Below are 26,410 nucleotides of genomic sequence, written 5' to 3'. Positions count from 1 at the left end.
ACTTTAATATTCCTTCTGTGTCAATGGACTCTAGAGTAACAAAGGTTCTATTTTCTTTTTACATGGTCATGAAAATCTTAAGTTCTATTCTGGACAGGTTTAAGGAAGGTGGCAGTTAGGAAACATTATTATTTCAAATGCATTGTCTCTTCTAGCCAAAGTTGCTATTTATCTCAACACTCCTGACATTAGAGTGACTCCATTTGAGACTTCATTACTAATTTAAAATAAATATAGTTTTAAATAATATCACTACAAAATAAAAAAATGTTTGAGAAAGGAAATGAATACCTTGTATGTAGTGGTGCAATACCTATAATTGGAGATTATCTTCTAACCCAAAGATGACTTTTCTTGAGGATGCTCATGGATCTTAATGTGGCTGCAAATCAAGTTCTGCTGCCACCTTCAGGTGCAGTGGATCTCTTGTTGGCTGTGCACTGAAATCGCCTGAAGAGCTTGAAAAACTAATGATGCCAAAATTTCACACAAGGAGGTTTGATTTAATTGGTCTGAGGTACAGCCTGGGCATCTAGTGTGTAGCTAAGTTTATGAGCTGTAAAATTAGTGGATGGAGTCATGCTAGAAAGCAAGAATAGACATATAATGACATATTTCATATTGTTAAGTCTCGAGGTAAACAGCAGGAGGCAGTTGCATGTCATTATACAAGTTCCTTGACTCTTTGGGACACATCAACTCTCAGAATGAGAAATTTCCCAAACTAGACCCCATATTATTTCCTGACCTTTATTCCTTCTCGGCTGCACCTGGTTAAACTTCAATGCTCCTTAGTTAGTTACATTTCAGCCTCTGATAAAACAGGGTCAAAAGAAAATAGTTATTCTGTAATCACCACCTTTAACGCCTAAGCAGACTACATAAAAAGCAACATAGATCATATTTTAGCCTGACCAGATAGTGGCGCAATGGATAGAGCATTGGACTGGGATGCCGAGGACCCAGCTTCGAGACCTTGAGGTCGCCAGCTTGAGCGCGGGCTCATCTGGTTTGAGCAAAAAGCTCACCAGCTTGGACCTAAGGTCGCTGGCGCGAGCAAGGGATTACTCAGTCTGTTGAAGGCCCGCAGTTAAAGCACATATGAGAAAGCAATCAATGAACAACTAAGGTGTCGCAATGCGCAATGAAAAGCTAATGATTGATGCTTCTCATCTATCCCTCTCTCTGACTCTCTCTCTCTCTGTCTCTGAAAAAAAAAGAAAGAATCATATTTTAGGGTTCAGAGGGACTTTAAAGCATTTGTAACTAAACATTAATTCTTGATTCAAGTAATATCTATTATACATCTGCTCTGTGTATTTTATTGTTCTAGACACTGGGTATACAATAGTGAAAATGATATCTTTCAGTTTGGGTGGGAATGGGAAGTGAGGGTTGATAATGATAAAAAATATTCAGAGTAGCAACTGTTATGAGAGTAAATACAGTGTACTATTGAAACATCTAGGATACATAGGAATCTTGTTTTCTCTTGAGAAGTTCAGTATGGCTTGCAGGATGAGTAAGAGTTATCCAAGTACAATGGTAAAATGTGTAATGGGAGAAGGAAGCACCAGGTCCTAGGCAAAGGAAAGCACTTTTGTAAGTTAAGGACTTCAAAGACATATTCAGGCAGTTAGACTTTATTGGAAAGGAGAAAGACACCATCAGATAAGCAATTTTGAAAGCTCACTCCAGCCACAATATAGAGAAGTAAAGAAAAAGGGCCAGAGTTCCTTTAGCGCGTCTTACACAAAACAACACCACACACACACACACACACACACACACACACACACATCCCGAACCTTCTCTGACTTCAAATTATTTATCTAGTGTCTAATTAGGGTTATATTTGTTTCCAAGTCAAATAAAATTACTTTAATAGTAGTAATAAACACAAGTGTTTTCTAAACTTGATATTTTACTACACAGAAATTTTCAAAAGTATATAGAAATGTGAAGACTAAATACCATCAAAACTAGATTGTATAACAGAAATATTAATTACTACTCTATAATCAGGAATATTTGCTTGCTTATAATGTCTTTTTATAAACTGCCAAATAGCAGAATTTTCTATTTGCAAATCTGATAAATAAAAAAAGAAACATGGACTTCAAAGGTTACCAAAGCGGAACTAAGTATGTCTTCTCAACAACTGAAATGCTTACACATGCCCACTTATTCAATATGAAGGAATTATAGATTATCTTCTAAAGGATCAGTTGGAAACATTGGATATCTACTGTCTTCAAGCATAAAAAATTCCCTTTACTTTCAGAACTAGAAAAGTATAACATGCCCTTTCTTGGCTAATGCATATTCAGTAATGGTTTGAGCACTGAAGAATTAAAAAGTAAAATAAAAGAAGTGGAATTTAAAAGTACTGTTGCAGCCTGACCAGGTGGTGGCACAGTGGATAGAGCGTCTACTGGGATGTGGAGGACCCAGGTTCGAGACCCTGAGGTCACCAGCTTGAGCACGGGCTCATCTAGCTTGAGCGAAAAGCTCACCAGCTTGGACCCAAGGTCGCTGGCTCGTGCAAGGGGTTACTGCTGAAGGTCCGTGGTCAAGGCACATATGAGAAAGCAATCAATGAACAACTAAGGTGTCTCAACAAAAAACTGATGATTGATGCTGCTCATCTCTCTCTGTTTCTGTCTGTCTGTCCCTATGTATCTCTCTCTCTCTCTCTGACTCTCTCTCTGTACCTGTAAAAAAAAAAAAAAGTACTGTTGCAGCTGAGGAAGGGTCTGGGCTAATCTTTACTGGCAAGAATCAGAACCACTGATAATCATGACACAGTGTGGACGTGGATGGAAAGAAATGGTGGAGAACCTTAGCTGGTTCTATATTTATGAAACTGCTACAAACAGAAAGCTGAAAAAGCCATGCGAAGGCTAGAAATCTGCAAATGGGACAGTTGAAGAGAGAAGATGAATTCTTACTTTAAATATGTACAGTGTGTCCGTAAAGTCATGGTGCACTTTTGACCAGTCACAGGAAAGCAACAAAAAACAATAGAAATATGAAATCTGCACCAAATTAAAAAAAAAAAAAAAACCCTCCCAGTTTCTGTAGGGTGATGTGGCAGCATGTGAGCATGCGCAGATGATGACATAACACCGTGTATACAGCGGAGCAGCCCACGGCCATGCCAGTCGAGATATGGACAGTACAGAGGAAAGTTCAGTGTGTTCTGTGGCTCGCTAAATTTGAATCCGTGACCAAAGTGCAACGTGAATATTGGCACATTTATAACGAAGCGCCACCACATAGGAATAACATTACTCGGTGGAATAATCAGTTGAAGCAAACCGGCAGTTTGGTGGAGAAACCCTGTTCTGGTAGGCCATCAGTCAGTGACGAGTCTGTAGAGGCTATACAGGATAGCTACCTAAGGAGCCCTAAAAAATCTGTGTGTGAGCCCACATCGAACTGCACTGAATAGGTATGAAACTGGGAGACTTTTCCTTTTATTTGGTGCAGATTTCACATTTCTATCGTCTTTTGTTGCTTTCCTGTGACCAGTCAAAAGTGCACCATGACTTTACGGACACACTGTATATTAATTATTGCACAAAGCCGGTAGGATTTTGCAGCTGGAAAGGGTAGAGCAAAGGAAAATAAAACTTTATTTCAGAATAAATTTATAAAATCTTGTTTGAACAAGGGAACTTGCAGCTGGGGGAGGACAAAGGGACAGAAATAATTTTTCAAGTATGTCACTTTATAAAATATGCAAGCTCTCACTTTGACATAACCATAGAAGGGACATTCTTGAATCGGTATCAAAGTGGAGTAAGGCATTTTGTTACGCAAAAAGCAATTTTTGGCTCCTCGGCTAACAAATTATTTTTTAAACGAGTACTTGCTAACCAGTTTCTGAATTTCTGTGATTCTGTGGGAATTCTTCTGGAATTACAGAGAATAAGAATTTGGCTCCAGGTGACGGTTCATCAATTCCTCAAATTTGTACTTCAAAAGATTTTATTTTCCTCTAAGGATAATAAAGCATTTTGTCATCTGGGAAGTTTACCATCACTTTAGAGACTAAGCTGCTTTTTACACTAAAAACAAAAAAAAATGTTTTATTTGTTTAAATGACTTTATTTACCTACAATTAGGCTGCCTTCTAACAAAGAAGGGAGTAATGATATGATGCCTATACTCACAGTGTGTGCTTCAAGTTAGACTTCAGCCAAGATTCTTGGTTAAGGACCCATCAATTTATAACTACAAAATGTCCGGTGATTTCCTTTAAAATGATTGCTTAGCCCTTTATTGAGATAGCTAATCATGAGCATGGGTAGGCAATAAAGAATAATACCTTCATTTTTATTTTCTAAATTAAAATAATCTACTAAAGCATATCTTAGTGCTTTCACACAATCTTTCACTGTTATAGATTTAAGTTAAATTCAGTTTCTTAATTTAAGCATCCTTTATATGAGAGGCATTTATCTTTTCTCTGTATTCCTAGTACTAAGATGATATTTATCCCATAGAAAGTTCTCAGTAAATACTGGTTAAGAGAAAAATGTGAAGTTCAACCTTAGTAAGAGGCTTTATTTAAGTCCGAGAAACTAGAACATGAAACTAAAACAAATGGATCAAGTTGCCTTCTTACTTCTCTTGGTACGTTCTGAAATTTCTGAAACTTTTCTATTTACTTTGCTTCTAAGCACTGAAAGAGAAAGACCAAGAATTTGCATAAAAAAGTTGTTCTCAGAGTTGAGTCAAAGGACCATATTAGAGTCTTAAAAACTAGTGAGAGCACCAAAAAGCTTTTGTTTATCTTTCTTATATCTATCCATAATTACTGTATTAGAAGTTAAAACAAAAAAATAGTGATATTTATGAGTTCATTTAAAAAATACCAAAAACCCTATTATATGTTTATAAAAAAATAACAAAATAAAAAATATATAATAAGTGTGGTATTTTACATTTTTGAAAATCTTTTTAATATCTGACTTAGTTAGTAGGAGACAACTGAATTCTCCTAACTGCTTCTGTATTTAATTTCTTGCAGTTTATTATGTTGGTTGAAATAGATTTTTTTACATGATTTCATACACACATGTAGTTTGAAAGGGCAGAAGTAGCCCTGGCCAGGTAGCACAGTTGGTTGGAGTCTCATCCTGATATTCCAGGGGTGTGGGTGTGATCTCGGGTCAGGCAACATACAAGAATCAACCAATGAAAGCACAAACAAATGGAACAACTGATGTTTTTCTTTCTTTCTCTCCCTTTTTCTCTCTAATATCAATCAATCAATATTTTTTATAATGAAAAGGGAGAAGTATTTTAATAGCTTTTTCATGTACTTGTGAATATTTTTCTTTAATTACTATACCAAAACTTGACAAATGGTAGTTTCCCAAAGATTAGTTGCAACATGGAATTTGAAACCACATCAGTGAATCTTTCATATTCTATTACATTAAAATCCTTTGGTCTACTTTGCATTACAAATTTGCAACATCATCCACTATTTAGAAAATGTTAGTTCATTGAGTTATGCAGACCTTGAAAGTTCAAATCTTATCATGGCAACAAATATCATGAAATGTTTTCCTTGAAGTGACAGGTTCACTTTGTTCATTTCTGAGAAAATACTTACTAGGTCTGAACAACCACAGCTTATTTTTTAGCCATTCTTTCAAGTAGAAAAAAAATGTCCCTGAAAAAAAATATTTTAACTACATTTGCTACAGTCTGAATCTTACTTTTACAAAATTCTCCTTAATCCTGTTGTGCACATTTGGCCTCTAAGTTTATTTTAATGTGATAACATTTTTCAGAGGGTATGCTTAGAGAAATTTATGTCTGTCTTTACTTTCATCTGCAGTTATCGCACCTGAATGGAAGATTCCTACATTATACAAAGATTTTCAAATATTTTCTTCAACTTTTTATTTCTAAAAGTCTTAAAATACTTGATACATCCAAAATGTTTAGATATTTGTAAGTTACCAAACACAACTGTGAACCCACTATCCAAACCTAGAACTACAATATTAATAACTTGCCTCTATTTATTATCCTTTTCACAGTCTAACCCCCTGACTTCCTCCAAAATCAACACTAACCTCAATATTATTTATACAAATTTTTTCTTTCTGCCACTAACCATTACATTTCAAAGCTTTATTCATGCTCACCTCTAGCTTTAGTTCATTTATTTATTTTCATTGCTCCTTCCCTTCATTGTATTAATCTTCCATAATTTATACATGCATTTCCTCGTTAACGAACTGTTTTTTGATATTACCAAGAGTGCTGCCATAGCCCTTTCTATATACATCTTCTGGCACACATGAATAAACATCATCCGGGTTATATTTATAGGAACAGAATTGCTAGGTCATTGCTACAAATAAGTTTGAGGCTTTATGCAAATAGTTTTGGCCTTTTATTACTCTTCTGTGAAATGCATGTTCATGTGTTTTTCCTACTTTAATTAAATTTCCTTCCTCTTAATTCCTTTTTAATTTTTAGTAATCTGTTAAATATTTTGGCCAAAAATCTATAGTCACATAAAATTTGGGATGACTATATGTGTTCATACAGCTCCTGGTTAGTAGACTATTTTCTACTCTCTTTTTGGTGTCATCGGGTGAGCCAGTAATCTTATTTTTACCAATTTTTTTTTTGTTTTTGTTAGTGTCTTGCTTTAAAAATTTCTTCTTGAAGAGTATCAGCCCGGTGTGTGGAAGTCCCAGGTTTAATTCCAGGCCAGGACACACAGGAGAAGCAATCATCTGCTTTTCCACCCTTACCCCTCTGGCTTCTCTCTCTCTCTCTCTCTCTCTCTCTCTCTCTCTCTCTCTCTCTTCCCCTCCCATAGCCCTAGTTCAAATAGTGCAAGTAGGCCCCAGGCGCTGAGGGTAGCTCCATGGTCTCTTCCTGAGGCGCTTAGAAGAGCTCCATTAAGCAATAGAGTAATGCCCCATGGGCAGAGCATCACCCCCTAGAGGGCTTGCCAATGGGATCCTGGTCAGGGTGCATGCAGAAGTGCATACAGAACTGTCTGTCTCTCTGCCTCCCCGCCTCTCCCTTAGTAAGAAAGAAAAACAAATAAATAAAAAGAAAGAAGAAAAATTTCATCTTATCCAAGGCTTTAAAGATATTTACTATATTTCCTTCTAAAGATTTTGTTTTCGCCTTTTTATTTATTAGCACTGATCCATTTGGAATTGATTTTTATATATCGTAAGTTAGTATTAAAATATCAATTTTTCTATATAAATACTAAATTGTTCCAACATGAGTTTTTAAATAGTTCCTCTTTCTTTTAATGACCTATGTCTTAATCTATATTTAGGCTTTCTTATCTGTTTCATTGATTAATTTCTTAATACAACAGTATAAATTAATATGTTTGTATTTTTCATCTCTTTTGAGACACAAATACTAAGTCCTATAAGTGCAATTAGAAATAACCTAAAATTTAGGCCAAAGAGGCCTGACCTGTGGTGGCACAGTGGATAAAGCGTTGACCTGGAAATGCTGAGGTCGCCGGTTCGAAACCCTGGGCTTGCCTGGTCAAGGCACATATGGGAGTTGATGCTTCCAGCTTCTCCCCCACTTCTCTCTCTCTGTCTCTCGTGTCTCTCTCTCTCTGTTCCCCCCTCTCCTCTATAAAATGAATAAATAAAAAAAATTTTTTTTTAAATTTAGGCCAAAGAAATACTTTTAATTACTAAAATGAAATAAAATTTTCTTCAAATGTCTATGTACCAGTGCAACAGATAAATTATATTAGTGATGTGAGTAACATTAAAAGAGAAAACTTTATTATTCATGATAAAATTTGGGAATTTAATTAATGGTGTGATAACAATATCAAGATACCATTTTTGTGACAGTACTTCCCTTAACTCTAAATAATAAATAAAGTTTGTCTTTCCAAAGTCAAAGTAGAACAAAGTTATTTGAAAGTTTGAATTTGAAGAGCTGTCACATCTCAGTATAAGGCCATTTGAGAATGTCCTAGTCAATCTAAAAAATCATTCTCCTTATCTGCTTAGCATCCACTCCACTCCTAGCTATATGTGTACCATAACAGAAAAAAACTAAAAAAAAAAGTAAAATATCAAGAAAACACAGCTAATGAGCTAATAATATGGGTTTTCATACTGTCTAGTCACTAAAAAAAATGATTGAAGAATCCAGCTTACTAACAAAGAACAGGATGTACAAAGTGTTTTTATAGTGTATAACATGAGTAATTTTTTCTGCCCTGACAATAGCAGATTTGATGGTTGAATTGGTTCTTAGAATACTAAATATTTTAATGTTTTAGATGCATACAGATAAACACTTCCTAGATTACAAAAGTTATTTGCTCAGGAACGTCTGCTCTGCCCTGTCCATGTCTTGTTCAGTCTGATCTAGATGCCTATGTCATTTTTTTTTTTGTGAGCTACTGTTACCTCAGATTTTTGTGGATATGCCTTTGTTGGTCTATGCATATGCTTTAAAGATAGAGCTAAGGGGCTTTCCTGATGGGCTGAATGTGAATGTGAGTGAAGAGAAAAATTATGCGTGAATTCAAAGCAGTTAGAAAACACATTTATCATCAAATGAGATAAGAAAATCTGTGGCCCAGCAGGTTTGGAAACAGGGAAAAAATGGGCTTTTGATATGGTCAGTAAGGAATATCTATTAGTGAGAATCTTAGATTAGCACTTGAATATATAAATTTGAAGTTTAAGGGAAAGGTTTTGCCTGGAAGTATAAATAAATAGGGGAGCCATTGTCATATAATGGCATTTAAAGCCATTAGTCTATTAAATCACAAAGGGAATAATTACAGATGGCTAGGATTAAACACCAAACTGATAACAGACCAATTTTTTTGTTCAAGAAATAATAAAATTAGTGTGTCATAATTTATTCTAAGGAAACCTGTGTTATTTCTTAGGAATATCTATTTCCCTCAGTACTTAATTTTATAACATGCTTCATAATGTAGTCCAGAAACAATACCAAAGTCATCAATTTAGGGTATAAATGCTTCACATTTTTGAAAATCAGAACGTATTTTTCATGGTATATTATTCCTTTTAGACCAATGGCAATGTTTGAATTATTTTAACACAGTGGGATAAAGTCACTTCTAGGTAATACACTTTTAGTTCTCTCTTGAGCTGAGTAATTATGTCTTCTTGTCTAAAGAGAGAGCCAATCAACAAACCTAAAACTCTAACTTGAGATACCATCTACTTCTCTCATTATTTCCACTAATGTTTTTCTTACCTAGCCATACTTGCTATAAGCAGTTGTTAGAGGCAGTTGTTACTAAAAATGAGAAGGAAAGGGAAAGTTTCAAATATTGTTGTTGTTGTTTTTAGAAATAAATAAAGCTTTGAAACATCTGGGCTCCTCATTGAGAAGTATTTTGGGTGAGACTGAAATGATTATGTAAAAGATTGTACAGAAAAAGTACCAAGTAAATTTTCTCTTTGCTGCCTACATTTGAAATCTCCTTTTACTTTCAGAGTAGTTTTTGTCAAATGTTATGAAAAATGTAATAAATTTGTTTAGTTTTTCCAATTTTTAAATCCTTGAAGATTACTTAACTTTGGAATGTGGTTACCCAATATTTGCCAATGATTAGAAAAGCCAGCCACTTCATGCTGTTTTTCGCTTTGTTTGTTCATCACAGCATTGTTAGAGGGACTTTCCCACCCTTCTGAGAAGTACCCAAATTTCAGAGAGGTGAAGGAAGGAGACATGAATGACACAAGATAATATAAAAGAGGAAATCAAAACCAAAAACTTGGCCCAGGCTTTTAGGACAAATGCGATGCTCTGGGTCCGAACTAAATATGAGCTATAGGGTTATGTTATCACCTTAGTCAGAACTGTTGTTAGGCCAGTATATCTGTTGTCACTGGAAAAAATAGCATAGCCAAGTCACACTTCCCAATGGAGGAAAGTGTGGTGTCAGAATTTCAAGAAGGTCCAAATCAGGACACCTGTGTGCCAGATAGGCCCAGCTGCACATGTGGGCTGGCCAGTACTACAGGACACCATCTGCTCAGCACATGAAATGCCAGTTTATTTGCTGAAGATGGGTTTGAAGAATGGGATTCTTTAAAGAGAAAGTTCACAGCTCAGCTGTGACATCCTTAGCCTTTCTCATATTTTAAAATAAACAATTTTCGGAAGAAGGGATTAAAAGCTTATGCTTGAGAGATGACAAGTAGGGTATATTGCTAGCTCCAGAAGAATTGTCTCAGAAGTTCTTCAGATCGGCATTTGGCTTTTCATTCTGATGACTGATGAAGTATGACTATAACTCTCAGAAAATTCCAGGTGTTAAGCATGTGCACATTCCAAAAATGCTCTATGTTCCTGTTGCTGGGCTTGCAATTATTAGACCAACAAGGGAATATCTCTCTTCCTTAGTCTTTCTAAAACATAACAAAACAGTTGGCCCACACCTTGACTCCTGATCATTAATGAAAATCTGGTCAGAGTAAACATAGTCAACAATACAGAATCTATTGAACAATTAGTATGAATTGCCTTTCTCTCCCAGCACTAGAACTGACATCAAGAAGAGTATAAACTAACACTTATTTCTTTGAAATTTTGGGTGCTGAATTTCCCACACACTATCTTTAAACCCTTTTAAACAATGCTACCTTTTACTAATGATCAGGTGCTTATCATGCTTATTTTTTTTTTCTTTTAATGGGTATTTATGGTTACTACCCTTGAAGACTAGGCAATTCTGGTTTCTTCATCAGACATGAGGAAACAAAGATAATGGTCCCAGAATGTATAGGCACAGTTCTATAAAGTTGTTAAACTCCTATAATAAAACAAAATAAAATTCCACTATGGGGGAAACTATTTTATTCACTCTTTTTATATTGGTAAAAAAATAGAAAGTAAACTTAAATGTTATATGTCTATAGTTTCAATATCATCCTGAAAATGCAGTAACTAAAATATAACAATGATTTCACAATTTACATTCAATATATCTCAATTCTCCAAGATCATAATATTTATCATAATTCACTTGAACCAAGAACTCATAATCTAAATTATTTCAAGATTGTAGACTGACTTGAGAAATTATTCACAGTTCAGATTAAATACCACTGATTATTTTTCTTCATCAGTTGTTACAAGGCCTGCTCCAGTAAAACATGCTTACCTGTCTCTGTATAATTAAAAATATCTTATACAAAGAATTAAGTACATAAAAAAATATTGACAAATTTGCTACATTAATTTCACATGGAGTTGTTTTGATCTTCAATGTCAGTGATATCTTTCTACATGTTTCATTTTTTTAATTTAAAAATAAAAGCTTTTATTTCCCCACCTTTCACCCACTGTCTTTAGCAACCACCAATTTGTTGACTGTATCTGAAGCTTGCTGTTTGTTTGTATGTTTATTTGCTTTCTTAAGATTTTACATATAAGAAAGATCATGTTATTTGTCTTTCTATACTGCTCACAAAAATTAGGAGATATTTTAAAATGAATATGAAGTGATTAAAAAAAGAAGCTTTTGATTTTTTTTTATTAAAAAAGACCATCAGAAAAGCAAACAAAAGTCAAAGAAAGTTGTTCAATTATGCAAATGAGGTGCAAAACTAAATTTTATTTCATTGGTGAAAATGCACTATACAAAAGGCTGAAAGTATTGGAGTATTTGCACATTCCTTGATCCCCTAAATTTTGTGAGCAATATTTTTGACTTATTTCACTTAGCATAATGCCATCAAGGTTCATTCCTGTCATTGCAAATATGTACATCTATTTATATAAGATTATATAAATATATACTTATCACTACCTCTTTATCAATTTATTCATCAATGAGTACTTAGGTTGTTTTCATATATTAGCTATTATAAATGGTGCTGCAATGAACATATGAACATGTAGATATTCAAAGGAATATATATCTTTTTTTTGTTAGAGACAGAGAAAGACAGAGAGAGGGACAGATAGGGACAGACAGACAGGAAGAGAGAGAGATGAGAAGTATCAATTCTTCATTGCAGCTTCTTAGTTGTTCAGTGATTGCTTTCTCATATGTGCCTTGAGTGGGGGGGCTATGGCAGACTGAGTGACCCCTTGCTCAAGCCAGTGACCTTGGGCTTTAAGCCATTGACCTTTGGGCTCAAGCCAGCAACTATAGGGTCATGTCTGTGATCCCACGCTCAAGCCAATGACCCCTTGCTCAAGCTGGTGATGAGCTCATGTTCAAGCCAGATGAGCCCACACTCAAGTCAGTGACCTTGAGGTTTCGAACCTGGGCTTCCATGTCCCAGTTTGACACTCTATCCACTGTGCCACCACCTGATCAGGCAGAACATATACCTTTTCCAGTAATGTTTTATTTCCTTTGAATAAATACCTAGAAGTAGAATTGCTGAATCATATGATAGTTCTGTTCTTCATATTTTGTGGAACTTCAATACCATTTTCCATAGTGTCTGCATGAATTTACATTCCTACTGATAGTGTACAAAGGTTCCCTTTTCTACATAACCTCATTAACACACTGTTATTTCTTGTCTTTTTGATAACAGTCATTCTAACAGGTGTGTATCTCATTGTGGTTTTGATTTGCATTTCCTTGATAATTAATGATGTTGAACATATTTTCATGTACCTGTTGGCCATCTGTATGATATGGCCTAATGACCTGATGGCCATCTCAATCTCATTCTCCTTCACAAATTAAAAGAAAAAATCAGTGATCCTCCCCATTTATTTCAGAAAGGCAAAACTATTCAACAACATTAACACCATAATCAAATAACTCTGAGTCTAAAGCTGAGACATCATGGAACCACAGATACTAAATGCTGAGTTAGCTCATGGTTCACTTTTCTAGCATCTTTTTCTTGCTTGATTGCTTCTCTAAAATATTTACTGTGTTCTGCACATGATAGAAGCACATAGGGTATTGAAAAGATTAAGTGAGATAACACAAACTTCTTGATATAAAATGGGTTTTGAAAAACTGTTAGTTGTCTTATCTTCTAGAAGCAAGACATTATGTATTGCCCAGTATCCTACCATACTAATGTTGTCTGTAATATATCGCTTGGCATGTACTGAAAATATATAGTAATACCATGTTCAATATCAGACTGCATTATCTATGAATGGGCAATGACTATGATTTAGACTTTGGATTTTTAACCCTGTTTGGTTTTGTGTCTACATCACAAGTTGCTCCTAATTGTGTTTTTCCTTTCCTTTCTATACATATTAGCTGCATAATACCACTCCTTCAAATTCTTATATTAAACTTTATTATGATCGCTTTGAGATCTTCACTGATAACATGAATTTGAAATTATTAATTTGTTTGTTGCTTTGGACATTCAGCCTACTAAATTCCTTAAGGTATTCTAAATAGCCCTTGAAATATTAGAATATTTTGTTCTCAACATTCAGAGCATTATCTCCAGTTAGTCTCAGCCTCTCTCAAAAGAGAACTTCTTTAAAAAACAGAATTACTGGTGAGATTGGGCTATACTTTTCTTTATTAAGAACCAGAATTATATTTTTGGTCTTAATTTTTAATTGCCAGTCCATCAAATATAATTATTACTTTGTGTTGAAAGCTTGTGTTTTCTAACAAGAAGTCATAGCGCACACTCCAATCCAATTTGTATTCAATCACTGGAGTGACTATGGCATAAGACGTGAGGCCGGTCACTTAGGCTCTAACAATGAGAACCAAAAGAGACTAAAACTTGGTTATAATGTTTTGTAGCTGGTGTGGCCAAGACTCCTTAGAAATGTAATTTCAAGATTTTTCTTGTTAAAAAACTATTTCCTTCTGAAGAGGGTTGGAAAGATAGCAGTAGGGCAAACAGACAAGCAGGGAAATTTTGTAAGAATTTCCAAAGAGCATTTTGGAAGCATTGTATTAATTTAGACAATTGCAAAAACATTTTTACTGAGTTAAGCAGAAAAATGCTTTTTTCTGAAATTTTAATTGGATATGCTTGAGTTTTGAAAAAAAATAAACTTTCACAGATTTTTTTTTTTTGCCACAGTTCATGCATTTATCTAATAAGTGGCACTTGAAAAAAAATGTGTGTCACCAGACTAGTCTCTAGGGAATTATACTGAGTATGATTTGTTCATGCCTCTTCATTCAGGAAAAAAGTGGGTTTTAGGTGGGAAACTTACTGCTGGCTTGCACTCATTGATTACTTCCTGAACACCATGATTTTCTGAGAAGTAGTAACCATACTACATAAATTTTAACCAGGTCCCTCTAGTGGAGAAAACTTCATTACAAATACTATATGTATATATTTTTTTCATTACAAAATACTATATATATATATATTTTACTTTTAAAACTATAAACCCAGCTAAGGGTTTTTCATCTTAAAGTCCCAATCATCACTTAAGGGTTTACAATTGTAACTTCAATACAATTTCATGACTGAGAAAATCTTTGGAACTTCTGGGATTATTTCAAGAAATACATATTTTCTTTTACATCCTCACCTTCTGTAAGTTATTTAGGTCTTTCCCTCTTTCTTTCTCTCTCTCTCTCTTTCTTTATCTCTCTCTTTCTTTCTTTCTTTCTTTCTTTCTTTCTTTCTTTCTTTCTTTCTTTCTTTCTTTCTTTCTGTGAGAGGAGTGGAAGCAGGGACAGACTCCCGTGTGTGCCCCAAGGGGATCCACCCCGGCAAGCTCACTAGGGAGCAATGCTCTACCCATCTGAGACATTGCTCCATTGCTCCATAACTGAGCTTTTCTTAATACCGAAGGTGGAAGCCATGGAGCCATCCTCAGAGCCCAGGGCCAACACATCCAATCAAGCCATGACTGCATAAAGGGAAGAGAGAAAGAAGCGAGAGGGGGAAAGGTGGAGAAGCAGATGGTTGCTTTTCCTGTGTGCCCAGGTTGGAAATCGAACCCGGACATCCACACACTGGGCCAATGCTTTACCCTTTAGCCAACCAGCCAGAACCGAGTCATTTGTTTTACAGAAACAACACAAAGCCACTTAGAGCCAAATTATTTGAATATGGTATGTTAACATATGTAAAATATGTATAGCATTATTTGTGGTCATATAGTTATAGTCTAAAATAAACACATAAACTGCTTCTGAAATTAGTTTCAAAAGAGGTCTAAATGACAAAATCAAAGGAATGAGTTGTCTGTAGAAACTAATTTTGAAAAATACTGTTAAAGTGTGTTTGTTTAAAAAGAAAATCTGTGGCATCATTTTTATCTTGCATCTTTACCAAATATTTTTTGATGTATCTTAGCACACATTCTATCCTTCCACCTGCCTTTTGTAGTAGCAGACCCCTTCCACTAATCTATCCTGAGGTGGCCAGATGCCTACTTCCCTGCTGGTGCAACTTTGTTATTTCTTACCATACTTCTAATTCTATTTAAGTCTATATGTCTACCTCTTCTCACTTATGTTTTCTTTAGTGAGTTGTAAATGATAAAATTAGGATCAGACTTCCTCAAAGTACAATGGATCATTTATAAAAAAAATAATTTTATTTCTTTTAAAGTATGGGGGGGGGAAGGCAGACAGCACCTCTTTACATCATCAGTGTAATGTCCTACATGAACAGACCTTTTCTTCACTGTTTATGGAGATAGTCTTACTCTTCCATGTCAGCTTGACTTCCCATCAAGGGAAGTAGAGTCTTATCCATGAAGAATGACAAAATAACTGGGTTGCATTTTCTGTTAATTAGACAGGGTTTTTATACAGAGATTGATCTCTAGTTTTGTTATCCTCATACTTTGCATACAGCAGAAGCAGAATGTTCCTATTCCTACAATAATTAAAATTTAACTAACTAAGAGATACAAGGGTTTATTATCAGAAATCTTAATAAGAAGGGAAACTAATCAAATTGCTAGCTCTAATACTGTATTGGAAATGGAGGGATGAACTGGACTATTTCTAGTTGCCTCCTTCAACCTTAAAATTCTAACTGGATTCCACAGAAGACTACATTTGTTTTTATAACTACATAGATCAAAGACCTAGCATATGTGTCTAATTTTTTTTTACTGTGATTATGGCATCTAATAAACCTAAAAAGTAGGTAAGCAGTGAGCAAGTTGACTGACTTACCTGAAGAATTTAATCACATAAATTCGGAAATACCAGTAACAGGTCTCTAGCTGGGTTTCTCTGGCCTCCAATATATCTGAGGGCAGTTTAGCATAGTGATTGCATAAACAAACTCAAGTGAGACTGCTTGGCTTTACATCCCAACTTTGCCACTAACCGATTGTGTAACCCCAGGGATAAAGTAGAAAGAATAAGCTAATCAATGAAATTATGTGGCATGTAAGAAATTTAGATATCATGCTTTAGAAATGTACATTAAGTAGAGAAAAGCCTACTCAGATTTTTACATTAGAAAGCTCAAGTTTAATGTAGTGTAGAAGGTGGTTTGGAAAAGTACAAAGCTATTACAACATTGCAACAGTTTATCAGGATATGATAATGGTCTGTATCAAAGCAATGATAATTGGGATGACAATAAAGCAGCAAAACAGATCAATATTAAGAAAGGCATCCTATATATTAGAGAAATAGTAAAAACTTGGTTGCCTGACTCCTGACAATTTGATAAAAGTTTTAAGTTATGCTATGTAGTATTTTTCTGTATATTTTTCTGAAAAAACTTTCAAAAAAGCTGAGCAGGCAAAAGGGCTCAGGAATTTAATCAAGCTAAAGATAGGTAGCTGCTTATGTAAAATAATTTCAAAGAAGGAAATAATATCAGCAAAGAAGAGGAAATGGAACAGAAAGAAAAGAGGAGTAAAGAATGAAAGAAAGAAAAAGAAATGATCCAGGAAGGAAAAGAGTTGTAATATCACAGAAGCAAAGGGATATATAAGGTATAAAGTATACACAACAGGCTATAAAGTACAGAAGGTGTTTCCTGGGGAAAAAGACTTTGGATTTCAAGATAAAAATTAGCAAAATGCCTGTTGAGCCAAATTTTAAAGGTTTAAGATAAAATAAATCTAGAATGAACAAATGAAGACTATTATTTGAATGTGATCTGTCATTTCAGTTGGTTTCAAATGACAACTTATCCCCCAACCCCCACTATTTGATAAAGTTTGTTTTAGTTCATTATTAGATAGAAACATTTATCAGCAGTTTGTTTCTAACATGCTGAATTTATCATGCACTTCACTGAGATAACTTTCACTCTCAATTTAACGTTGTTAAATCTTTTCAAATCTCCTGAATCATTCAAAAAAAAAAAAGAGAGAGAGAGAGAGAAAGAAAAGAAAGTGAAGAAAATGAAGTAGAAATAATGACCCTGAATTTCTGAGTCTTGCTAGCTGGACAGCTGACACTCAAAGAGGGTTGTAAACCTTCCAAAGTCTCAGCAAGCTCTCTGGCCCCAGGCATTGTGCACAGTGTTGAGAAGCTTGCCTTGCAGAGGCTATCTACTTTGGAGAATATCAAATTAATGTTGTTGGCAGCGGATTCTAACATGTTCTTCGATTGTTTGTGTTCATGTGTTTAAATAATTCATTGCGGTGGTTGTTAGGACTTCTACTCATCGTGATTGTATTTTTAATGCCTCGTGTACCCTTGCTTCTGTGTAATTTCACCAATTACTAAGCTACTTATTATTTTGCTTACTTCTTACGTGACAGCAGTAACTTAACATCCTTCTTAGTGTTAACATGCAATACAAGAAATGTGACAGTGTGTCTTGTCTTGTTTTGTTCTCTTACAATTCTTGGCCTTAGTGCAATTGAGTTCATTTGTTTTTTCACGCACATAACACGCAGTAGTTTAGTTGCCCTGCCCCACTTGGCGGGGAAGAGTAAGCAGACACTTTCTGTTTTGTGCACAAGCTCTCAACCTTAAGTATTTCCATGACGGTAGCAGTAAGAACGATATTTAGCACAATACCTATGTGCACTTTTCTCTTCCTCCCTATTGCCCAGTACGATAAGTATTATTAGTAATATGGCTGCTGTTGTTATTATTGTTTTATTTTACAGGTTTAAAAATAAAAAGAACCAGAATTAAGTGACTTTTTCAAAGACATTAAGGTAATGAATGGAGAGCAGGAATATGGAGCCTGCTGGGAAACTGGTGCTGTAGGATGACTACAGAGCATCTGAGAAACAGGTAGGAGGGCTCAAAGCAAGGAGAAAGCAATAGCAGGCTCTAAACCTAGACAGGTTTCCCTGTCTGACCAGAGTGTCAGGGATATCAGCTGAACCAACTTCAAGCCATTGTAGGGAGGCCATAGATAAGCTATCAGTGGGCACCTGAAGGCACTAAGATGCAGAGAAATAGGGTAAAGTGTGGTGGTTGCTATGAGAAAAGAAGAGAAATAGAATTTATCTAATAACATTCCCTTCTACTTGGGCAATGGTATACTGTATTGGAAAAAGTAGAAGAAAAGAGGGTGTGTGTATTTGCCTTGATGACAGTGAAGAATTCCTGGCAGAGAGGCAAGGAAAGGCAGAGATGAACACGATGTAGTGCTGTGCTTGCTTTTGTATCCATGAAGTGCTAACATACTTTGGCTGCTCAGAGTAGCAGCAGTTGGCAGAAAGGAGGGCTTTGGTTTTGCTGTTGTTTTTAATGAACCTAATAGTTATACTCATGTCATCAGAAAATATAAGAAATAATAAAATAAAGGCCTATGTTCCTCTTAAGTCCAGAATAACCTTAGCAAATTGTGGCAGCACAACCTGGTAGTTGAATATGTAGGCTGTAACATTACTTTGCCTAGGTTTGTATTTTGGTTTTCTCCACTTACTGCTGTGTAATTTGCACAAATTGCATAACCTCTCTGTGCCTCAGGAGAATTATTGTTTTAGCTTTTATAAAATATTTCATTACTTATAAATATAAGGATGATAGTAGGACTTGCTTCAAAAGCCTGCTGAGAAAATCAAGAGTTAATTTAAATAAAATATTTAGAGCAGTGACAGGCACAGAGTAAATAATTAATAAATGGAATGTTTTACTCTAATGTTATGTGTGCTTTACTACTTGCAAGCCAGTTAAGAAAATGATATTCCACTAATCACTCTTTTCTTCCAGTACCCAGAAGAAAAACTTTTTCATTCCATATAAAAAGCATAATATGGAAAACTAACATCTTTTGGAAAATGTTTGGTTAGGTCCACCACTTGAAGAAGCCACTCCCCTTAATTGAAGTGCTTTGATTTATTTTGATATTTAATGTACTTACTCGTCATTGATTTCATTTGTTTGTTTTAGACAGAGTGGGACAGTTAAAATGTATTATTATAAAATATAATATAGTTAAGCTATTCTGTGTACCAAATTATAATACAGAAATAGAATCAACCAATTAAATTAGATACTCTAATATATTTAAAAGGATAGTTGATGCATATTTGTTTCTTTTCTTTGACTATGAAAAAAATAAGCAACTTTTTAAAAAAATACCAATTTTGTGTTTTGTTGGTTTTATTTCTACATATATTATTTGGAGACATAGATAAATCTAAACTAGTACTAAGATCCAAAATTATAATCTATTATATAGGATCAGTAGTTGTGGAATAAGTGTCAGAATAATAATTCTGTTTTTAAAGCTACATAAATAAATTTCTAGAGTTAAAATACAGCAATTTAAATCTGATATTGAAGTCCCTTTGCCTTAAAGTTTTCTCTTATTCAATTTACCATTCCCAAGTCCAGGACTGATGAGATGAGCTCTCCTAAAAAACTTCTCATTAGATGTTGGTAATATCCGTGGCCTTCATTTCTTTATATGAACTCGAAGAAGTGGGCAGTGACCCAAAGTTGTTAGCATGCAAGACCCATGGGAAGTCACTCTAAAATATTTGAATGGTGACTTTTCTTCTTATGGATGGATGTTTGTATCAAAAAAACTCTCATATTTTATATCAGTTGACCTCTTAGTTTGGATTCTTTGTCCTAAAAAATGCAACAATTAGAAATAAATATATCATTTTTCTTTAGTTTCTAGCAAGAGTGGACAGAGGAGGAAGAGAAAATTATCTTCTATTTGCCTTAAATGATGATACTAAGTTTTTGTTTTTCATTCCATATTTAATTGTCCATGTGCAACCTTAAAGCAATTCTATGTAATGCAAAGTCCATCTATTAATTATTATGAATTTTGTTTTCTTTTGGATTTTGCTTCAGAATTTCTTTTTTAATGACTCAGTCAGAGGCACAGGCAGACACAAAATAGCTTAATCTTTTCAGTCATCAGTTAAATAACTAGGAGCAGCTTTCTCTGCTTTTTGCCGATGAGTATGAGTGACTAGAGGTATGATGAAGTAAAATGACTTTATAGGGCCGGTAAGGCATCATGGGACAGAAATAAAATTGTAATTCATTTCAATGTTACATTAATACCAAGAAGTAAAATCAGAAGAAACTGAGACTAAAATGGTAAATATATCAAGTATTATAAAAGACTTTTATAATAAAACAGATTATTTTAATGTATTGATACATTTAAAATGATTGTGCTGGAAAAAGAATAGGAAGCAGCACTATTCTCCTAGAACAGATTATATCAGTTACCTTTCTATCATAATGCTTTCTCTGCTTATATAAAAAAAAAATACTATAAGATTTGAAACATCCTGGAAAGAAGTTTGTCAGAAGGGAGCACTAAAGAAGACCATGGTAGGGTCAAAGTCACAGCTGGAGTGAGTTTAGGTAACCGTGTCCCTTGCTCTCTCTACTCTAACAGAAAAATAAAATGATGGATGTTCATACTTAGATTATCATCAAAATACTTTTCTCTCTATTCGTGAGGTAACCTTCCACTTGTATCTGCTATTATCAATTCTCTATTATTCACAGTGAAAGCAAAGAAAGCTTAGTGTAGATTGTTTCAAAATCTTTTTATTTTGGAAAATTTCATTTTAAAAATGTTGTGCTTTTCCGTTATCGTTTGGTGTCAGTTGATGTCCAGAGGAAATAGTAGATATTTACTCTCCAGCAAGGGAAAGTTGGTTTGGGGTTAAAAAAGAAGAGTATGAATAAGTTCAGAAAGTGAGGAGATCACCTACAGAAAATAGAGTGTATAGTTTATTTCAGCAAGCAATTTTATGCGTTTGTGCATGCAAGTAGATACAGCATTTTTATTAAAGAAAATTCAATATACAAATATTAATGCTTTCTAGTCAACTCTCTCCAGCTTCTGTTTCAATATATTTCAAGCATTCTTTTTGCACAACATAACTTCATTTAAACCACTGTCCTTCAAATGTCCTAGCTATATTAGAAAATCATGGAATCTTAATTTACGTTAAACCAGTTTCAGCTTCATTTTAGAGACATGTGTCAGGAAGCTTATCTACCTTTAAAATGTAATTATTTTCTATAGTTTTATTCAAAAATTTAAAAAATGTTTTAAAGTTCTATAACGTTGCATTCAAACTAATTAATCTGCTTGTCTAAAAAAGACAAAGCAAGGAGTAAAGACTAAAAGAAACAATTACAAACATATATCTAGAAGACTCCCCACCCCTCAAAAAATCATGGTATATTGCAAAGGTAAAATGATTTTATAAACTTCATTTTTTAAAAATTTGTCTTTAAGATAACCTGTAAAAACTGATAACTCAATCTTGAGAGATTATGTTGAAAAAAAATGTGCTTAATCAGAATATATTTATTTGTATGATATTGAAGTTTTGTTTAAAATGACCTTTGGTTTAGAAAATTTGCAATAATCTCTTCAGAAATTGAAGTATATAAATATTGACACCTATATATGTTAGTAACAGTCCTACAACCTAATATTTTATCACATATATTATGTATATATATACATTCACTACCTCCTAAAACTCATTAGAAATAGATGCAAATAGAAAGTCACATAAAAACAATGTGAATAGTTCAGCAAAAATATTTTTGTTACTTCTGTAGTAATCCCCTGACTATTAATATTTCCAATTTTTTATGTCAGTTTCTATCATAACTGATAACTGTGTCTTTGAAAGCAAATCTAAGAATGAGAATTTTAACACCGCTGGAAAACAATGTATTTTCTCTGAGAGCCCTCTAACTTGTTCCTGAAATTCAAAGGCTTTTCACAAGCAGAATTCCTATAAATAAGATTGTTTTCTTTATATGAAATCAAACTACAGTGAATCAAGAACACCTTGGGTTCATTTAGTCTCATTTTCACTTTTATAGATTAATAGTTTATTAAATTTCTTTTTAATTTCTTTTGCAAGGGCAACAAAATTTTTATTTTAATCATCTATTTTGAAAGTTAATCAGAAAACACTAAAGTAGACAACTTATGCTAAGGAATAAAAGATCAAAGAGTAAGTGTTTAATATGTCTACTTGAAATTGCATCTTATAGTTCCTTGTTCCTGTATCTCTGCAATGCATATATTTCAGTAGCATCCTTCAAGGATGGAAAAAAAAGCGAGAGAATTAAATCTATTAGGCCTCAGGATGACACTTCATAATTTAGCTCATTAGATCAGTGGCAATTTACTTCAGTCTTCTCACTCATATTTTTATATTATGATGAATAAAAATTTAGTTTAGTTACAATTCCAGAGTTTTTCTCTGTAAAAGCAAGTGGCATCTTCACTTTTGAATAGTCTTTTCTAATTTTTATTCCATTATTAAAAATGAGAGTATTAAGAATTTTGGTGACCACATAACTAATAGAATTAAAAAATATATAGAGACCCATATATATTCAAAGAATCATCTTTCCTCCTCAAAGAAGAGGTTTCTCTACTTGTTTCTTCACAACTGTACACATTGAGATCACCTGCTAAACAAGTGAGAATCAAGAATATACAAAAGATAATCCTCATATATCCCCCTTATCTTCTTGCAGTTCAACCCAATGTTTTATTTTATGTTTCCGTGGTATCCGATATGTTACAAGTTTTTCACAGACCCAATGACAAATTTTAAAGATCTAATATTGCAATTAAATAAATATAATGAAATATATATATTCTGTGGAACCACTAAGTTACGAAGAGTATATGAGAAAATCAACTCAAAAATTTCAACTCATTTTTAAAATAAATAAACAAGTCTTTAGTTTAATACACACATTCAAATATAGTTGCAAATTGTTTAAGGAGCAGATATTTGGAGAAACAGCAAAATAAGCGGACATTTTACACTATTTACATACAAATATACTATCTAAACATAAAAGATAAGCTGGGTTCTGGGATGCATCCTTCAGTCTAGCCCATGTAACTTTATGGCTAGTGAAAGTGCTGACATATCTGATAATTTGACTGAGGAACATCAGGTGTTGGGGTTCAATGGTGACGGAAACAAAGTCCTCTACAGAAATTCACAGAATGTGCATAAGTTAAAGAGGAACCTCACCAATCCCCTGTCCTTGGCTGGCTAAAAGGTAAGCTCCTTTCAACAAATGATAAGGTGGAATTTGAAATCAGTTGCATTAGAGGTATGTCTGGTCATTTGGATTGAAAGCACCCCTTCTTGGCAACCTTTGCCTTATCTCATGATGAACTCCTAAGAGAATATTAAATTCGTATGGATTAAAAATGTCAGGGTGTTTTTGAGGCTCAAGTACAGTGATCGTGTGAGTGTGGTGATATGTGACATGGGTGAGAATATGAAAAGGATATGTATGTGTGTAGGGCGTATGTATATGTATAGTTTATTTCCCTTGGGACCTTAAAAAAATCCTGTGCTTGCTAACTTTGTATTCCTTTGCGAGAATAGCTGAAATGCTTGACATTTCAAAGCCCAGGAGGCCTTCTGGAACTGCAAAACTGTCCCGTGAGAGGGCAGTAGGGGGCCAAGCTGTCAACTCTCACCCTGCCGCTTGCGTTGGGGTCAAGGGCGGTGGAGGATATCGAGAGTTCACAGAAGGCTTCAGTTGGCTCCTTTGATGAAGCAAGGACACCCGGGATCTCTAGGGCAGTGAGCTGCCTTCATGGTTTGACAGCTGTGTTGTGCGGAGTGCCTGTGTGTTTGGCAAACTGGCTTTCGGTTTTGGCTTCCTACAAAAGGAGCGGAAGGGGGAGCTGTCGTGGTTCCCAGTGCCCACAGGGCCCCCTCTCCTGGCTGAGGCGCGCGGACAGCCGATGGTGCCGAGTGCGCGCTCGAGTGTGTGTGTGTGTGTGTGTGTGCGCGCGCGCGCGCGCGTGTGTGTAACTGTTTACATGTGACTATCAATCTATTTGTCGGTGTGACAAAGACACAGAGACGCCCGCGGAAAGTTTCCTGTAGCAAAAATGCCTCTGGGCTTTCCCTTGCTACATCGACTGCACCCGGTAGACCGCGCCTAGGATGCTGTCATTGTCATTTCGTTATTTTGGTTCCTCTCAGATGATTCATTTTCAATTCTACAGCAGTGAGAAACGCGCGCCTATTGAAGCTGTCTGTGGCCTTATTTCTTTGAAGACAGAAAGTGGTTGGGAGGAAAGGAGAACTTGAAAAGGGGTAAGAATTCCTCCCTCCAGACTGTAAAATGTAATGATTAAAAACCCGGGACCCAGACTCATATTGCTGGGACTGGAATCCCGCTTTGCCACTTAAACTAGCTGTATGCCTTGGGCAAATAGCTCCTACTCTTTCTGTTCTCAATTTCTCCATTTGCTGAATAGGGACAGTAACAGCACCTAGCTCATCGAGTTACGAAGAGTAAATATATGTAAATCGCTTAGAACATTGCCCGTTACTATGTGTTATATATTAACACCATCCTCAGGATCGCTGTGTTCAATTTGGAGGAGGACGATTCTGGCCACTTTCCCCACCGACGCGCACTAGATCTCGGTACAAGCCCATGTACCAAACGAAAGGTGAGACAGAATCCTAGCCCGCCCACTCCACGCCCTCCAGCACCAGCAGCCACCCGGCCACCTCCGCCCGCGAAGACCTGCTCTGGGATCTCCTCCCCGCTTGTGCGCCCCACACCTGCGGGCGCACCCGGAAGGTCAAGGGGCTCAAAGCCAAAGACGTTCTCTAGAACTCTGGTCCCTCCCTCTTCTGGCTAAAGAATGTATCAGGGGGATGGTTTCCTACCTGCCCCAGGTTTTTGCCTTTCTTACTGCCGCCGAAAGCCAGTCCTTGGTATGTGCCCGCAGATCGGTTGGCGGCCTGTAAAGGCGTCTCCCCGCCCAGAGAGGACTTGATGGAGTTGAGTTTGGCTCGCGAACTGCCGAGCTGCGAGCTCTCCACCATCAGCACCGCGGCCAGTAGGAGCAGACAGCGGGCCGAGTCCTTGCCCCGCATCAGTGTGGCCATCTCCGGGCGAGGGGTTCCCGGGGAGGCGCAGAGCCCGAAGGATGCTGATGCAAGGGGAGGGAGCACCCCACAGGGGGCCACTCACTCGGGGCGCGGAGCCTCGCAGACTTTGTTCCCCCAACCCCACTTGGCTTCGGGGCCCAGCACCGTGTTAACTCAGTCTCGCGCCTCAAACCAGAGCGAGCGCGACTCAAGCAAGACCCACTTCTCCACCAGGGCAGGAAGTTCTGCAGTAACTGGAAGCAATCAAAGGCGAGGCGCCTGCTCGCCAAGGAGGCGTGACCCGAGGTGCAAGAAGACTCAGCCCCACCGACTGCACCGCTTCCGCTGCTCCTTTCCCCGCACCTCCGCGGTCCCGCCCGGATCTCCGCAGTCCAAGTCTCCTCTTAATTGTTCAGCAGGTCTACACTAGTTTCTTTTCCTTCGGCCTTCGTTGCTTTTCTCTCCTCTTTGCTTTCCCTACCCTTTATGTCTCAACCTTTTCAGGACCCAAGTCCTCCTTTGCAATGTTAGCGGGCGCTACAAGTGGGAGATCAGGAACCGCCCCCAGACCCGACCCTCGAGGGCCGAGGCAAGCCGAGGTCTCCCCGCGCGCGCGCACAGTCGCCCCGAAGCGTTGTTTCTCGGTTCCCAGCCGGCAGCCGAGCGCTGCCGGGGACTCCGCCTCGACGTTCTGGAGCGCTCCTGCGCTCCGCGGAGTCTCCCGCTCTGTATCTGCTTTCTCACCGCCGCCCCCTTTGCTTTTTATAGCTTCACATAGTGGTTTTTTTTCTCCGCCCCCAATTCAAGAGTGACAAAGAGTGAAAACGCTTCTCTCACCCCTCACGTTCCCGCCCCCCCTCCTCTCCTTCCCCCTGCGGCTTCCCCTCTTGCTTCTCCTCCGCCCCCCCTCCCATCCTCCTCCACCCCACAATTGAGAAAATGGGTTTCATCCCCAGAGGAACATGAGGGCTCCTAACTGCTAACAACAGTTCCAGAGGGAAGCAGGACCTGCGGAAACAGAAGGCGTGCAAATGTGGAAGCGAAGAGGGCTAGCGGCGACCGAGCGTGGGGACCGCCGGCACCTTTCCTCAGGTCCCCATCTGCATTCCCTAACTCCGAGAGGAGTACCAGAAAAGCCCTGCAGAAGACT

General features: G+C 36.5%; 1 protein-coding gene across 1 annotated transcript in view; it reads right to left on the bottom strand.

The window, feature by feature from the left end:
- DKK2 (dickkopf WNT signaling pathway inhibitor 2) overlaps positions 1 to 25,988 on the bottom strand; it is a 111,222-nt gene extending 85,234 nt beyond the window's left edge. Inside the window, exon 1 of the mRNA XM_066232600.1 lies at positions 25,057 to 25,988. Coding sequence (XP_066088697.1) covers positions 25,057 to 25,278 — 222 coding nt within the window. The 5' untranslated portion in view covers positions 25,279 to 25,988. The remainder of the gene's footprint in view (positions 1 to 25,056) is intronic.
- Between the last annotated feature and the right edge of the window lie 422 nt (positions 25,989 to 26,410).

The sequence above is a fragment of the Saccopteryx bilineata genome, chromosome 5, assembly GCF_036850765.1.
Source record: "Saccopteryx bilineata isolate mSacBil1 chromosome 5, mSacBil1_pri_phased_curated, whole genome shotgun sequence".
Taxonomy (NCBI): Eukaryota; Metazoa; Chordata; class Mammalia; order Chiroptera; family Emballonuridae; genus Saccopteryx; species Saccopteryx bilineata.
The sequence above is the reverse complement of the archived record's forward strand: the minus strand, read 5'-3'. Positions and strand labels throughout refer to the sequence as shown.